Raw genomic sequence first — 14,286 nt, 5'->3', positions numbered from 1 at the left:
TTTGGGCATGGTAGGTGCAACAAGTCGCTGCGACTATAATTACATGCGGTTTATTTTTAGCTCTGCAACTACGCACGCCAACCACAAAAACAGTTGCCCCGGCAGCAACTTGCAACTAGCAACTAGCAACTGGCAACCGAAAAAACCAGCAACTCGCAACTCGCGTAGACTGGCAAACGGCCAAATGCATCGATAACAGCACAAAAACTGCAGTACATACTCGTGAAACGAAGCCTGGTTTTTCACGTTGGCCATATTATACATATAGTACTGCACATATACCGGCTAAATTGGCTGCAACTCTTGTTGCCAAGAGTGAGCAGTTACAGATATGGGGAGACACGACGGTTCGGGCAATTCGTTTTGAATGTTTATTTGACTTATGCAATGTTCGAGCGTTTTTCAAAATGTTTTCTTTGTAAGACAAACAAAGCTCAAGACTTAGCAAGCAACACGAAAGTTTTTGAGTCTTCGAGGGATTACTAAATATGGAATTCTGGCATTTCAATTCAATGTTTTGAAAATAATTAAGAATAATAATAAATACCCCACACAAAACACCACTTATGAAGGGAAAATTTCTGTTCCGGTAAATTAAGGGAATAAAATTGTCCAAAAATTATAATCTCAAGATTCTTTTAGTTAAAGTTATTTTTTTCAACTTGTTTTACGTTGAAAATAATAACCCATATACAAAAATTGTTCAAATTAATCGAATCAACATAAATCCGTTATCCTGCTATTATTAGAACAGTTGAGTTTGGCAATAAGCCAATTTGTAGTGATTTTCCATCACAAGGCAAGAGATCAATGCTTTGTTCCTCAAATCCGGTGACCTAAAATTGTATCTTGCTGTGCTGATTTTAAAACGGGGCTTTAACCCACTTTCCGAGTCGGTTTGCCTTGGCAGCGAGTCCTGTCATCTGACTGGGCTTAAGGTAAACTTCAATTTGGCTCAAACCCACACACAGATGCATACACATATACCCACGGGGAACCACGAAGTATGCATTCATCTCGTTGGCTGAAGATGTATTTTTCGTGCTCATCCCTTTTGACACATGTTGTTTGAACTGCTTTCGATTTTTTGCGTCACTCGAACAAACGTCTTTTGCTGTAATTTTCGCATTCTGTCTCCCACATCCAATGTGTCTTACTGATTTTTGCGATTTTTTCATTTCTTCTCCTTTTTTTGTGCACACTTTGTTCTGCTCGCATATCGACTTGACTCGTTTCAAAATTGGGTTACAGACCCCCGCTACCCAAAAAATAAAGCAACAAATCGAAAAAACAAGAGGGCCCGCAAAAAATATAGCACACGGCCATAACAACAACAACAACAAAGACTAAGGCAAAAACATGCAAATGCAAAAATCCGTTTGACGCCGTAAGCTCCGTGAGTCAGAAGAGCGCAGCAGAATTGTTGCACTGATTGCTCATGCCTTATGTGGTTGTTTTTGTATGGCTTGGTGGCAGATGAAGGAGAACCTCCCCCTCCCCCTTCCACAACTTCTCTTTATCCTCCTTTACCTTCTTCACGATTTCTCTTTTGGCTGCTTCCTTGGCTCGTGTCTTTCTGCCATGCCGTTTGTTAGTTAAATTGTAGCGTTACCGTTGTTTACGAGCCCTACACAGAAAGAAAAGATTAATTGATCTTTAAAATCAATTGATACAAAATTTTTCACTGATCAAAACCATTTAAACAATTGAAATAAAGTCAATGGTGATCTAAAATAAAAATCATATCATATTTAATTTTAATTTATTGGTTTTTTTTAAACGAAAACAAATGCTTTTAAATGCAGAGAAACCAAACTTATCCTGCTTTAATCAGATGGCTTAAGCCCAATAAAAAACAAACCAAAACATTTTAAATCCCTTATTTTCCAGAAACGCTTTTTGCTCAGATATTAAGCATTTTTTTTGTTATATTTATAAGCTTACCTCCCTCAGTTTTATTGTTTTTCAGAACTAAAATGTCTTTTGCACAAGTGTTTAGATAAATTTTGAAAAATGACTCATACGCCATGTTGGTTATTTGGGTATTTTATTTATTTGTTGGACCCTAGGTAAAGTCTCGGACATTTATTTTGGTTGGTTTGGTTCGTTTTTCCCAGGCAGCAATACCAGGAATTGCACATAATAATAATAATATTGAATTTTATAAAGATCTACTTTTTATAGATGTTATATATTTTATAAAAAAATCAGCTAACAAGGAAATGATTGTAGACAATAATGATAAATCAATATGTAATATCTGCATCTATAATTATCTTTCAGTGCAGCTGTTTTTGTTTTGTGACTAGTTTGAGCTCTCTCGTAACTTAAAGAGAGCTTACAAGAGAAGTGTTTTAGGCTTCCGCGCTGGCTCTCTCTGTGAATCTAAAAGAGATCTCCGGTTTGTGGTGCTGCAGAGGCGCTGATGTCGTCGCTGGGCTCCAAAGCTGTGCTCACAGTCAAACTCGATCGGCCGTCGCAGCAAGTTCGCGAGTTCGAGCAGCGGCGCACAGCGATAAAAAATAGCAGCAAGAAAAGTCGCTGACGCCGAGGGCGGCTCCTTTTTTGGCTTCGAGTACAAAAAAAAAAAGGGCGCGCGAGTGGAGTTTCGCGATTAGCGGATCTTGATCCTAGACGAACTAGTTTTTAGATTGCGCAATTCCGCGTAAATCGCGAAAAAGCAACTGTTTAAGTGCGCGTCGTCGAGTGAAATTCGATAGCAAAAGGCAAAACGACAATCGGCGGCTCTGAAAAGCCGTTTTAAAATACAAAAACAACAAAAATATATAAGAAAACTGAAAAGCAACTAACATGGCGACCGTCGCCTGCGTTCGCTGCGCCCAACAAAAACAAAAGCAACAACAACAGCAAAATGGGGCGCAGGCGCAGCAGCAGCGACGCAACAGTCCGCGGATTCTTCACATTTACTGCGCGTGGGCGTTGATCACTCTTTTGGCCGCCAGTGCCGCCGCCATGGTCCAAAGTGCAGCGGTCTTTGGTTAGTTGCGAAAAAAAAAATTGAAAATGTGCCTGGGAAAATTGTGTCTTGGGGGATTTAATCAGGCGCCGCTGCATTGTGTGCAAACGGTGTAAAGAAAAGAAGGAGAAGAAATTGGTGAAAGGGTGGGAGGTTGGGTAGTTGGAATAACCTAGTATTTGAAGTGCCCTTAAGTATTCGCCGTTTTTATAATTACCGGATTCGTGGAAGGGGTCCATAGTATCGGGTCACAAGGTCTGGCCAGAAGAGGTACTTCCCCCACACAAAAGTTCAAGACTTGGATTTCACTTCTCGTTATACTTACGTCTATAGTTGGGACTTTCCAAAGATGAATTAACGGTAATTCCGAGAAAGTTAATAGGCATTTTGGGTAACTCAGATATACATTGAAATAAAATGTAAACTTGTTTCATACATGTTATAATTATAAATTTGAACATCTCAAGTTCAAACGATTCTATTACTGAATTTTTAAACTTACTTGATATCCACCTTTATTAATTAAATTAATCATGCAATTGTCCATAACTCAAGACTAATAGTCTTACTTCACACCTACCAGAATTTGTCATGCTCTGTGTGACTCAAAATAAACATACTTTATTGAATTACATATGTATGTTTATCCAACTTAAAGTTTAGGAACTATTTAAAGCTCTGAAAACCTTGAATTGTTTGTGGGTTACATGGGCATCACAAGAACATAATGTAATTTGTTTGTCATAATAATTTTCTAAGCATAATGCTAATAAGCCACACTTGCTAGGTTAAGTTCTCGAGTATTGACTGTAGTTAACCGCTGCCTTTCTAATCTCTGCCATTATAGCCTCTTTTTTAGTCACCCATCCCATATCCGTGGCTTTAGAATACGCGTTGTGAACCACTGTCATTTGTTGTGTGTGCTTTTAATTTTATCACCGATTATTTGTGCTGTTTGGGAAACCGGTTGTCGTTTCCCCCACTCACTCGATCTTAACCGCATTTGACCGATCCCGCCGTGCACATGGTTTCGTATTTGATTTGGTTTTAATTTCTGCCAAAAGGCCAAATTCGACTACGAGTCACCAAAGCAAAGCCAACTGATAAGCGTTAAGTTTCGTGAATCACTTTGAGCGTGGGGTGCAATAAAAATCAGCTAGACGCCGTAAATAAATCACGCGGAAGTTTTTGCGGCATGGAACGAAATAAAAAGAAAACAATGTAATGCAAAATAAAAGAAAATACTTTTTTTTTGTGAAACCTGAAACAGAAAACTGAAAAAAACACAAAGCGGAGAACAGAAAACGCAACCGCCAGACGACCTCATTGCCATTGAAATACAGTTATGGCCCGAACAAAGAGGCAAATTTGCAAACTACACGTCTTGATCTCCTCCGTTGCAACAAGGGGTTAACGATGATGGTACCATCAAAAAAATACTTAGCAAGAGTCGGTGTTCCAATGACCTCAGAGGCCTACAAAAGCACTGAACATCTATACAAAATAAGACCACTCATCAACGAACATCATAAGATCTAAGATCAAACTGGAATAAGTTATTACAAAAAGATCAGAAAAATAAGATAAAAGGGATTAAATTCATACAAAATTAAAGATATATAATGAATTTTAAGTTTAAAATTCAATCAGGAAAGATCTTTAACTACACTCTTTTCACGAAACAATATAGTCAAATGGGTGCTATAAGCAACTTAAATAAGATCATAAAACCAACATTAAAGTCGATGGGAACCATTGTACTTGGTCAATGGAAACATTACATTTATTTGTTCACTTCTTAGTGCTTTTAACATTTGAACAATCAGCCATCTATTTCATGTCTTTGATTATTAAAAAACCTATTAAAAAACACTTAAGTATCATTCGAAATGACAGAACTAAACAATATATAATTTTTCCTAAGTGCGCAGCCACGAGGTGTTCCCCGAATCTAAATCGAAATCTAAATCTAAAACGGAATCTTGATCTGGGCTAGTGTTTACTCTATCCGAACTTTTTGGCTAGCACAGCAAACAGTCGAGTCGAAGAGCTTTATTTATCCAGCCATAAACATTCATATGTATATTTAGCCATGTACATGTTTGCAAACTGGTTTCCAGCTCTGTTTTGCCGTTGCTGTTGTGAATATCAAGTAGAATTAACATATGTTGCCAGCAGCCATCTGTGGATTGGATTGGATTGGATTGGAGAACTTCCCCCAAAGTCGGGTTTTATAAGGTTGCTGTGACTAGAAGCTGCTCGCTATGTGACTCGAAAAGTCATCTGAGTTCAATTAGGTGGCACTGGTACACTCTCAAACACACACATACAAACACACACCCATCACTCCCACCCGTTTTTCAATTCCAATTCAAACTTTTTTGCCAGAGAGACAACGAGCGATAAAGAATCTGCAATCGCTTAATTAAAATGCAAATTGTTCATAAACAAAAAAAAAACAAAAATGGCAATAGAAAAAACTGCCATTGTGCTCGAGTAGTTAAGGCAATGTTTGGCATTTGTGTTGCTTATTTTTTTCTTACATTTTCAATACTTTTTCGCTGCCAAGTGCTGAAAATGGGTCTTTGATTTATGTATGCGGCCATTAGAAGTCATGTTCAACTGGCTTCCGCCTCGACTTGCCGCCATTCCGCTGACTGCTTGGCCAGTTAAGCAGCAACAGTTGCCGTTAGGTCTGCCAATGTGTTGCACGCAACAGCAGAAGCAGCAACAGCAACAGCAGCAACATCAACAGCAGCAACATCAACAGCAGCAACATCAGCAGCAGCTGCAGCAACAAATGCCCAGTTCCTTGCCATTCGAGTTGGCCAGAATTCTTGTTTATTGTACAATTTATTTATTTTGTCGTTCTTTAGTTGGGCAAACAGACAAATTACAACGGCAACAACTACAACAACAACAACAACAACGACTGTGGCCAACAGCAGCAACATGATGACATATTCGCTTGACCTATTAGGAAAATTGGCCAACGGGAAATGTAGCGCGCTGTCCATGTGGATGTTAAAGAAAGCGGGGCAGGCGGGAAAAGCGGGAGAAGAAAGCTGGAGAGCGGGAAGGCGGGAAAGGTGTGAGGCCAGATAGAGAGGCACAGACAGAGAATGGGACAGAGATAGAGACAACTGAAGAGAAAGAGATGGAGGGACAAGCACTTAACCCTTGCCATTCTGACTTTGATAGTTGACCCAATTTCAGCAGTTGCACAAATAAAAATGAAGCAAATAGAATGATGAGCGTCGAAAGCAGAAGATCAAATGCTCTATAAAGACGAATTTTTAAGCAATTAAAAAATTATGAAAAATGTCTCTTCAAAGTTACACTTAAAAGTGCATAAAATAATAACCTTTGATCTTTAACATAAAATTTTAAAAATAAAACTTAAGTTATATTAAGATAATTTCAAGTTAAGAATTGAACTCCAGGTCTCAAATACGTTAGCCAAAGGACACTTCTTCAATTGCAGCGATCCCATGGCATTTGAAATGGTACTTCCCATAAATATTTCATGCGGAACATGGCAAAATTGAAAGCCTTCCACTTGACTTACAGATAACTTATCGATTCCGTAATTCGATTGTGAGAGTTAACAAGTTGGGTGAAGGGTTTATGGGTTTATGGCAGCCCCCGCGGGGAAGAGTATAACAAACTGCACTTGCAGACTGTTTTTGTTTGTTTCTGTTTGTGCGTCGAGTGGCGTTCACTCCGGGTATGTGTGCTTCCTCAGTGTGTGTGTGTGTGTGTGTGCGAGTGTTGTGTAATTTTTAACAACAACTTTTTTCGAGTGTCTCTCCATCGTGCGCTTTTACTGTTCCGCCCGCCCTTTGCCACTGCCCCGCCCCCTTTTCCGCAGGCAGCCGGGCGTAATTATGACGAGTGAGCAGAATCCAACATCCATCCATCCAGCATGCAACACGCGTCCGCATCGCGTGGCAGCCACAGAATTTATTATGCCCAGTCGCCACTCGAGAAGCAGAACTAAAAAAAATGGAAAAAAAAAACCCTCAAACCGCTTGACAATCTCTGCACGAGCAGTTGCAGTTTGCTCTTGGCCAAGTTCCGTTTTTGTCTAAATCCGAATCTGAGTCCAAACAGCAACAACAACTCGAAACTGGCCCACTCAACGTAGGGGACTGTATATAGCACTATAACTTGTGGATCGGCATTGACTACGCATTTTAATGTGCCCTTTTCAAATTCAAGTGGCTGCTGCTTGACCTACACACGCACACTCACGCACACTATGAGCCATAGATACACATCGCGAGATATTGGCAGATAAATAGAAGTGCACTGGAAGAAATAGTATGACTTCTTAAAGGGCTGGAACAGAACTCTACATTATTAACATTAACAAAAGAATGGACTTTTTTATATAGTAATTAGGTAATAGGTAATTCTGAAGATGCTAAACTTAATATTCGTACATGCTTAAGTCTTGCAAAAGTACAATATAAATATCCACCTTAAGCTAATCTTATATTTCTCAGTGCCCAACAGTTGACTGTAAATTGTGTTCCATGTTTATCTGTGAGTTTTCTGGTTGGTTTGCTAGCTGTTTGTCTTGATGTTCATCTGTGTAATCATGTCTGTTAACCTGACCTTGCCCAACACGTTAATGCTATAGCCATTGAGCTTCAAAGCTGTGTTTCGATGGCACCTTAAAGTACCAGGTTTTGACTTTCCCCCCGGGAAAGCGTTCTGCTTTCCCAGAAAACAAAAAAATCAACCAGTAACACTCGGTTCTGCTCTGAAAACGTAGACAAATTATTAACGGCATATTTAGTGAAAAAATTGGGTGGAACTGCTGGCCCTTTCTTTGTTGCCCGCTTGGCTGGCTTCCCAAATCGTAGACCCATTTCTACTGTTGAAAAACTCCCCGCTTTGACCCAAACAAAGCGATGTTAACTTTCGGATGGATTCATATGTGTTTATTTGGCGGCAAGTGCTTGTGCTTGTGCGCCTTTAACCCAATTAGCAATGACGCTCTGAAACTTTAGAGCTCTCTGTTTGTTGGCCATCAAATAAGCCCTAATCATTACTTAACTGTATGCAATTCATTGTATTACAGTGCTAATGGCTTTTCGTTCAGTAACAATTGCGACTAATTGAATATGTTGTGTGTGTGGAAACTGAATGAGTGTTATTTGTTCAACTTTCCCTAGAACAACCGAATCGATTACTGAAATCTACAATTATTGGCGCATAAAACAGTCTTTAAAGACTGTCATTAGCCCGGTTGTAATGAGTGCATTTGCCAAAATGATGATTAAAACTCCAGCTCGCGTGGACAGCTCTAAGCCGCTTGCCTATTAATGTCAAGTTCGAAACGGGAATTAGCTGCTAAATTGCACCCGTACACACGAGTGCTCGTACTCAGACTTGGGTGCTCGGAGCAAAAAATGCAAATGGTTTAATAAAATGTTTAATAGTTCGCAAAAGCTGTGTGGCAATTGAGCGGCGGAGAAAAAAAAGAGCGAGGGCGGCTGCAAAAAAACAGACAAACAATAAGTCGCTGTTGCAGCAACAGCCTGGGTAATATAATATAATAATGGTGTACGTATGTGGTGCAGTCAGTGACCCAGAATATGTACGTATGGCCACCACTGAGCACAATGCAAAAGTAGTTTTCCTACACGCCATACGCGCTTGTGTTAGTGTGTGTATTTGTATTTTATTAATTGAAGTACTTAATAGTGCTTGTGCGAATCTTTAACCTTTGCGGCGCAAAGTTCGAGATCGGGTGCAAAATAATTGAACGGAGAGGCCCACTTGTATCGCTGAGTTTAGGTACACGTAACGTAGTCATTCAATTATCGTAGTATCCATTCGTATTAATTGAATTTTCGAAATGTGTTTGGTTTGGTTTCATCACCCCAAAATTGGAGTGCCATCCATTCCATTTCCCTGCCAATTCACACAAAAGTCCTATTTTTAGAGTTGTCGCATCGCAGTTTTTTGTTTGCCCTCTTATTTTTGTCAAACTGTGAGTTATTTATTGATTGACAACTCGCGTATTTCGTCTGCATGCCATGGGTTTCAGTTGGGAATGATGGATTCCGCACACAAATGACCACAAATGGCAGACCATCCATCAGACCTATTTGATGTAGAAATTAACAGGCAACTGTGAATTTGAACTCAAGGCATCTGCTCCAATAACTGATTCGCTTTTCGAAATTCTCTATTTCAGGTGATCTGCTGTCCCATCCAACTTTCAAGCCACTTTGCAGTGCCCAGCACGAGCACTTCATCGAGAGCGAAGGCAAAGAATCTAGTCTCATCATCGAACTGAAGCCGGGCTCGTATGGAGCGGAGTATCCCTCCTGTTCCCGCATCCTCAGTGCCCCGCCCAACTATGGCTTCATAGTGCGCCTCATCCTGCCCAAATTGCGGCACAGCCCGCCTCTGGATGCGGCCACCACCAGGAGTCCGCCCACGAACATCATGGCCGCAGCGGCAGGGAGCAGCAACTCATCCAAACTCCGGCGCACTGCCAAATCCGGCGGAGTGATGGAGTCCTCCATCCCGCTAAACTCAACGAAGGGCATCGTCTCATCCACAAATTCCCGGGTTGTGGGACGCACCTGCCCCCTGAACATTGTAAGTGAACTCACCTTAGCCCCTATTTATGGCGACAAGGCTGTCTTAATTGATTAAGCACACTTAAAACAAACTAGTGGAAGATTTAGACAATATTCTGAGAAAGAGTACTTAAAAAAATATAGTTATCATTGTTTTTAGCTTAAAGATAAACATAGAAAAGAAACCTAGGCAGTATTTTTACACAAAAACAACAATTTTAATTTTAAATAAAAAAAAAAGGTAATAAAAACTTTAGCTTGTTCAATTATCAAGAAAAATAACAAGTTTGGATTTTAGAAAAACCTACATTAAGCTCCTTTTTTTTTATAGATTTGTTTGTATTTGCTACTTAGTTTATTGACTCTAGTTTTACATTAAAAATGTTTTCCCAAGTGTAGTTATTTTTCGCTGATTAGTGCTATGTTGCCATATTCTGCACCTTCCGCTCGAATTATTTGCCAGTTTCGTTGATCCCATTCATCTGCTTCGAAAAATACCACTTGACTGCGCATGCGCAGCGTTCAAGTGTGAGAATCGGATCCAAAAGTTCAAAAAGCTGAGTTCACGAACAAATAGCCAGTAATTTTCCACTCTTTAGGAGTCTCCTACACCTAAGAAAGTGAAATGAAATCACTATTTTTGTATGACTTCATCCGAAATCTTTTATGACATATCTATTTCTAATTTATGCGGCAAAGCAAAAAAATTGCTGCCCAATTTGCTGACAATTGCCATTGTCAAATAGATTAAGTTTTGCCGACTGCAATTCATGTTCTCACAAACAGACTTATCGAGCGAACAAGTTTAAGTTCTCGATTGACATTGTTACTTTTTTGTGGCTTTCCGATGAGACAGTTTGACATGTGAAATTGTCTCCAATTACCGGCAGGTTTCATGCGAAGCCAGGCGTAATTCGTCAGCTGATCAGTTGACATTGTCAAGGTGTTCTCGATTAAATAAGTAACTTTCCATTAACGCTTTGGCCATTGACATTGAACCACGCCCCCAAAAAACAGCTGGGAATGTTTCACTTTCTGCAGAGCCAAAAACTCCGCGCCAAAGCCAGAAAAGCGGCGTATTTGCATAAGCGCGCCAATTTCAAGCATTTGGCGGGGCCCATTTTTTCGTTGTTGATATTTGAAACACGTTTGTAACATTTGGCCAGGGAAGCAACAGCAGAAAAACATCAGAAAAACAGCAGCAACCGCGCAGTCCCACAGCAACACTTTCGGTCGCGTCGCCATAAATCCGTCGACTTGAACCGACTGACTGACAGTTGGCGTCGCCATAAAGGCAAACTATGCTACTGGAAAAAAAAGATGAACTTGGCTTGTGATTGGGGAGATGAGGGAGTGGAGGCATATCCACATTTGCATGCCCAGAATAGAGCGTTTCTTTGTTCCGTCACCGGAGTGACGGCGACGCTGATGGTGACGGTGACGGTGGAGGTGAGAAGTGCAAATTGATGCGTCGCATAATTGCAAGGCAATCCGCATCTTCCTAATGAGCTGACTAGAAGAAAATATCTAGTAAATAGCATTGTGTTTTTATCACTGGAGAACTGGTTTAACCGTTGTCGATGGCGACACACCCTGGCTAATTGTTGTTTACCACGACTGCACATACAATGGGGACTGCCTACCAAGTCGCAGTTATTGAACCTGGGAGCACAAAGCCAGCTGAACCCGTATCCATTTTGCTTTTTTTTTATAGCTTATCGCTCTGCACGTGAAACAGCGCAGACATTAATGGATTTATTTTTATATATATTATATATGTGTCTACCCCTCATGGGATTCTCAAAGCGTAGTTCTCGTTTCTGGCGGAGGCTTTCACAGCTTTTTGTTTTTTGTATTTTTCCAGCGTAAATATTTAATTTTGCAATATTTGTGTTTGCATTCGCAGTTTCGATCGCTTTGGATTGTTTCGTTGATTTTTGATCGTTTTGTTGAACTTGGCCATTCACGTCACGTTGGTTGAGAAGTGTGGGCGTGGTCGATGGGGTGAAGCGATTTAAGCGATTTAAGCGATTAGCATTTCGATCGTGTAAACTGTTTGCTCGCACGTTTTTCGCAGCCAACATTCAGTACGCACTTAGGCCACACGCTTTTAGCCAGTCGCCCATAATTAAAAAGTTCTATTTGCCTTCTATTTGCGTTCTATTTGCGCCGACAGTTCAGCTCGCTGGACCCGCACACGCCCCAGTGGCGAGTGGATCCCTGCCAGCTGGAGGACACCGCCTCGGAGATGGAGGACCCGGTGAGGCTCTTCCACGGTCGCGTCAAGATCGTCTGGGAGCACGGCAAGCACTCGCTGCGCTCCAAGCTGATGGTCACCGTTCTGGGCAAGGGCGAGCAGTGCAAGGATGGCAGCAAGCACCAGTGCTTGAAGATCGGGTGAGTCGGATTACATTTGCATACCCTGACGACTATTGATATACGATACATTGATGTTTCCATTTTCGTTTCAATACTAGACTGAATCTTTGAATTTGCTAAAAAAATTTGTAAGCCATTTTTTAATTGGAACATACGAATATAAAAACAAATTAATACCAATATATAATATTACATTTTTTCATTTTTAAAATTAAAAAATATTATATCTTTTTACGTTTTTAATATAATAAGCTTTTAAATAAATTATTTAATTCTTTAAATAGAGTTATTTTGTGATCTGTAAATTGGTAAAACTCGGCGGTAATTAGGATGTATGCTATAAACAATTTGTTGATATTTATATTTCAAAAATATCTCATTCTTATCCATGCTATATTTCCTTAATTCTCCTAAATTGGAATGTAAATTTAATAAACTATTGATATGATATATCAAGATTTTAATCTAAGAATATCTCATTCTAATGGCTATACCTTCTTGCAGCGATGAGCCCATTCTGTGCATCTCCAAGGAGCTGGCCTGCGACGGGATCCGGCATTGTCCTTACAGCAACGAGTACGACAGCGATGAGGACTACGAGCTGTGCTCGAAGCAGCGTCGCCCGGGAGCTGGCCACCTGCCCGCCGGCCTGGAGTCGGATCTCTTCGAGCAGTTCGCCCTGGAAGTGTTCCGCAATCTGTTTGCCAACGATGCGCCCACGGCACCGGAGGATTTGCCGCGCAACGGGAGCGATGGAGGAGCCGGCGGCTTGGATAACTCGACGGCCACGTCGACGACCACGTTGCGCAAAGTGCACACCAAAGACATGAAGAAGCCGGGCGGCGATGGGTCGCCCAACTCCATTGGGCCCAGTTTGTCGACGGAGGGAGAGCTGCAGCGGCCGGAAAACGATACGGCCGAGATGGGAGCGGGCACGGGAGCGGGAAGCGGCTTCACCCGCCGCAACTCGACGCGATCCGGCCTGCACTCGGACCTCTCGAAGTACGGGCCCTGGGGCTACCTGATGCTCGGCATGCTCCTGTGCGGCGGAGCCCTGCTCATCTGCGGCCTCTGGGGTACGTTTAATTGCACCATAGTCTAGTCCAAGTAAGGCACTGTCACTCGGCCATTGTATTTATGCGTGTTTTCCATTTCTCCCCCTTGTTGCACACATCACAAACCGTTAATACGACTCACATGCTGTGCTCTCTGACCGTGTCTAACTTTTCCGCTAAATTATATCTAACATATAACTAAAAAACAAAAAAACCACTATCACTATCACTATCCCCTATCACTTCCCCCAGTTCTGTGTTGTCGCTTGAGCTCTCACATTGAATCCATACGTTCTGTTGCAGCCTCCGCATCGCAGCATGCGGTCAACAATGAGCGGGAGGCGGCGCTGGCCGCTGCCAATGGAGGAGCAGGTGGTGGCCAGGACCACCTGGGCGCCACCTCGCCGCCGAATTACGAGGAGCTGGATCCACCGCCGGCCTACTCGGTGCTCTTTCCCAACCAAAAGGCAGCCAGCAGCACCACCCTGAATCTGGATGCAGCGGCAGCAAGTACAACAACTGCAGCAGCAGCAGCGGCAGCAGCAGCAGCGGCAGCAACAGCAGCAGCAACAGCTCTGGCAGGAGCAACACCCAGCGATATCCCGCAGCACCAACAGCAGCAACAGCAACAGCAACAGCAACAGGAACAGCCAACGAACTAGCTCGTAAGCCTGACAAGCAGGTGCAGCACCTGAATAAAACTTAGTTCATAAGATACGCAACATCACTCTGACTGACTCTGATGCAATTAGCTTATAAAACCAATTTAGTGATAGCTTTAAGTGTGACTCTATGTTAAATGTTTGACTATATTATGCTAACGATTTACGATTTACGATTTACCAATCCAGCCGTCCTGTCAACGCCGCTGTCGCCTTGGGCAGATGGCAGACCCAATTAGTAGCTTCCGATAATTGAAAATGTAATAATAATAATGATGATTGTAAAAAAACAAAAACAAACACTGCAGCTGCAGCAGCATTAACTGACGAATCGACTAACTTTTGTAATTCTGTTAATTTAAAATTTAATGTGATATAAATTTAAAACTGAATAAAAAGCAAAGTGTTTAAGTAGCCACTTGTAGTCAGGGATTTAATTGTTGCAATATTGGGAGCTGTTTAATATACAGTATAAAATAATATTTTTAAATCAAGAAAAATTTTATAAAAAACTAAAAATCAAAATGGTATCTTAAATCAATCTAGCTTCAACTTACATCAAGAACCATCATTAATAAACACCGAAATAAAATAGTTGTTTAAAGCTGAGA

At 41.3% G+C, this 14,286-nt stretch overlaps 1 protein-coding gene across 3 annotated transcripts; it reads left to right on the top strand.

The window, feature by feature from the left end:
• Positions 1–2,447: 2,447 nt before the first annotated feature.
• On the top strand, positions 2,448–14,089 carry LOC108144602. 3 transcript variants are annotated; one of them, XM_017269613.2, is made up of 5 exons: positions 2,448–2,998; positions 9,189–9,598; positions 11,756–11,976; positions 12,463–13,034; positions 13,317–14,089. In XM_017269613.2, the coding sequence occupies exons 1-5, from the start codon at positions 2,812–2,814 to the stop codon at positions 13,673–13,675; spliced, it is 1,749 nt and encodes a 582-aa protein (XP_017125102.1). In that variant the 5' UTR covers positions 2,448–2,811; the 3' UTR covers positions 13,676–14,089. The 3 variants fall into 3 exon arrangements, with proteins under 3 accessions (XP_017125102.1, XP_017125101.1, XP_017125104.1); XM_017269612.2 differs by having other exon boundaries at positions 13,266–14,089; XM_017269615.2 differs by having other exon boundaries at positions 12,463–13,065; positions 13,317–13,398.
• Positions 14,090–14,286: the final 197 nt, after the last annotated feature.

Source organism: Drosophila elegans, unplaced genomic scaffold (genome assembly GCF_018152505.1).
Source record: "Drosophila elegans isolate 14027-0461.03 unplaced genomic scaffold, ASM1815250v1 contig_183, whole genome shotgun sequence".
Classification (NCBI taxonomy): Eukaryota; Metazoa; Arthropoda; class Insecta; order Diptera; family Drosophilidae; genus Drosophila; species Drosophila elegans.
This window is presented reverse-complemented; position numbering and strand designations above follow the sequence as displayed.

Bases quoted from the DNA above. Each gene is read 5' to 3' on its own strand.
- LOC108144602 (XM_017269612.2), top strand. From the start codon at position 2,812: ATGGCGACCGTCGCCTGCGTTCGCTGCGCCCAACAAAAACAAAAGCAA. The intron at 9,599-11,755 runs GTAAGTGAACTC...TTGCGCCGACAG, and splicing joins GCACCTGCCCCCTGAACATT to TTCAGCTCGCTGGACCCGCA. The intron at 13,035-13,265 runs GTACGTTTAATT...CACTTCCCCCAG, and splicing joins GCTCATCTGCGGCCTCTGGG to TTCTGTGTTGTCGCTTGAGC.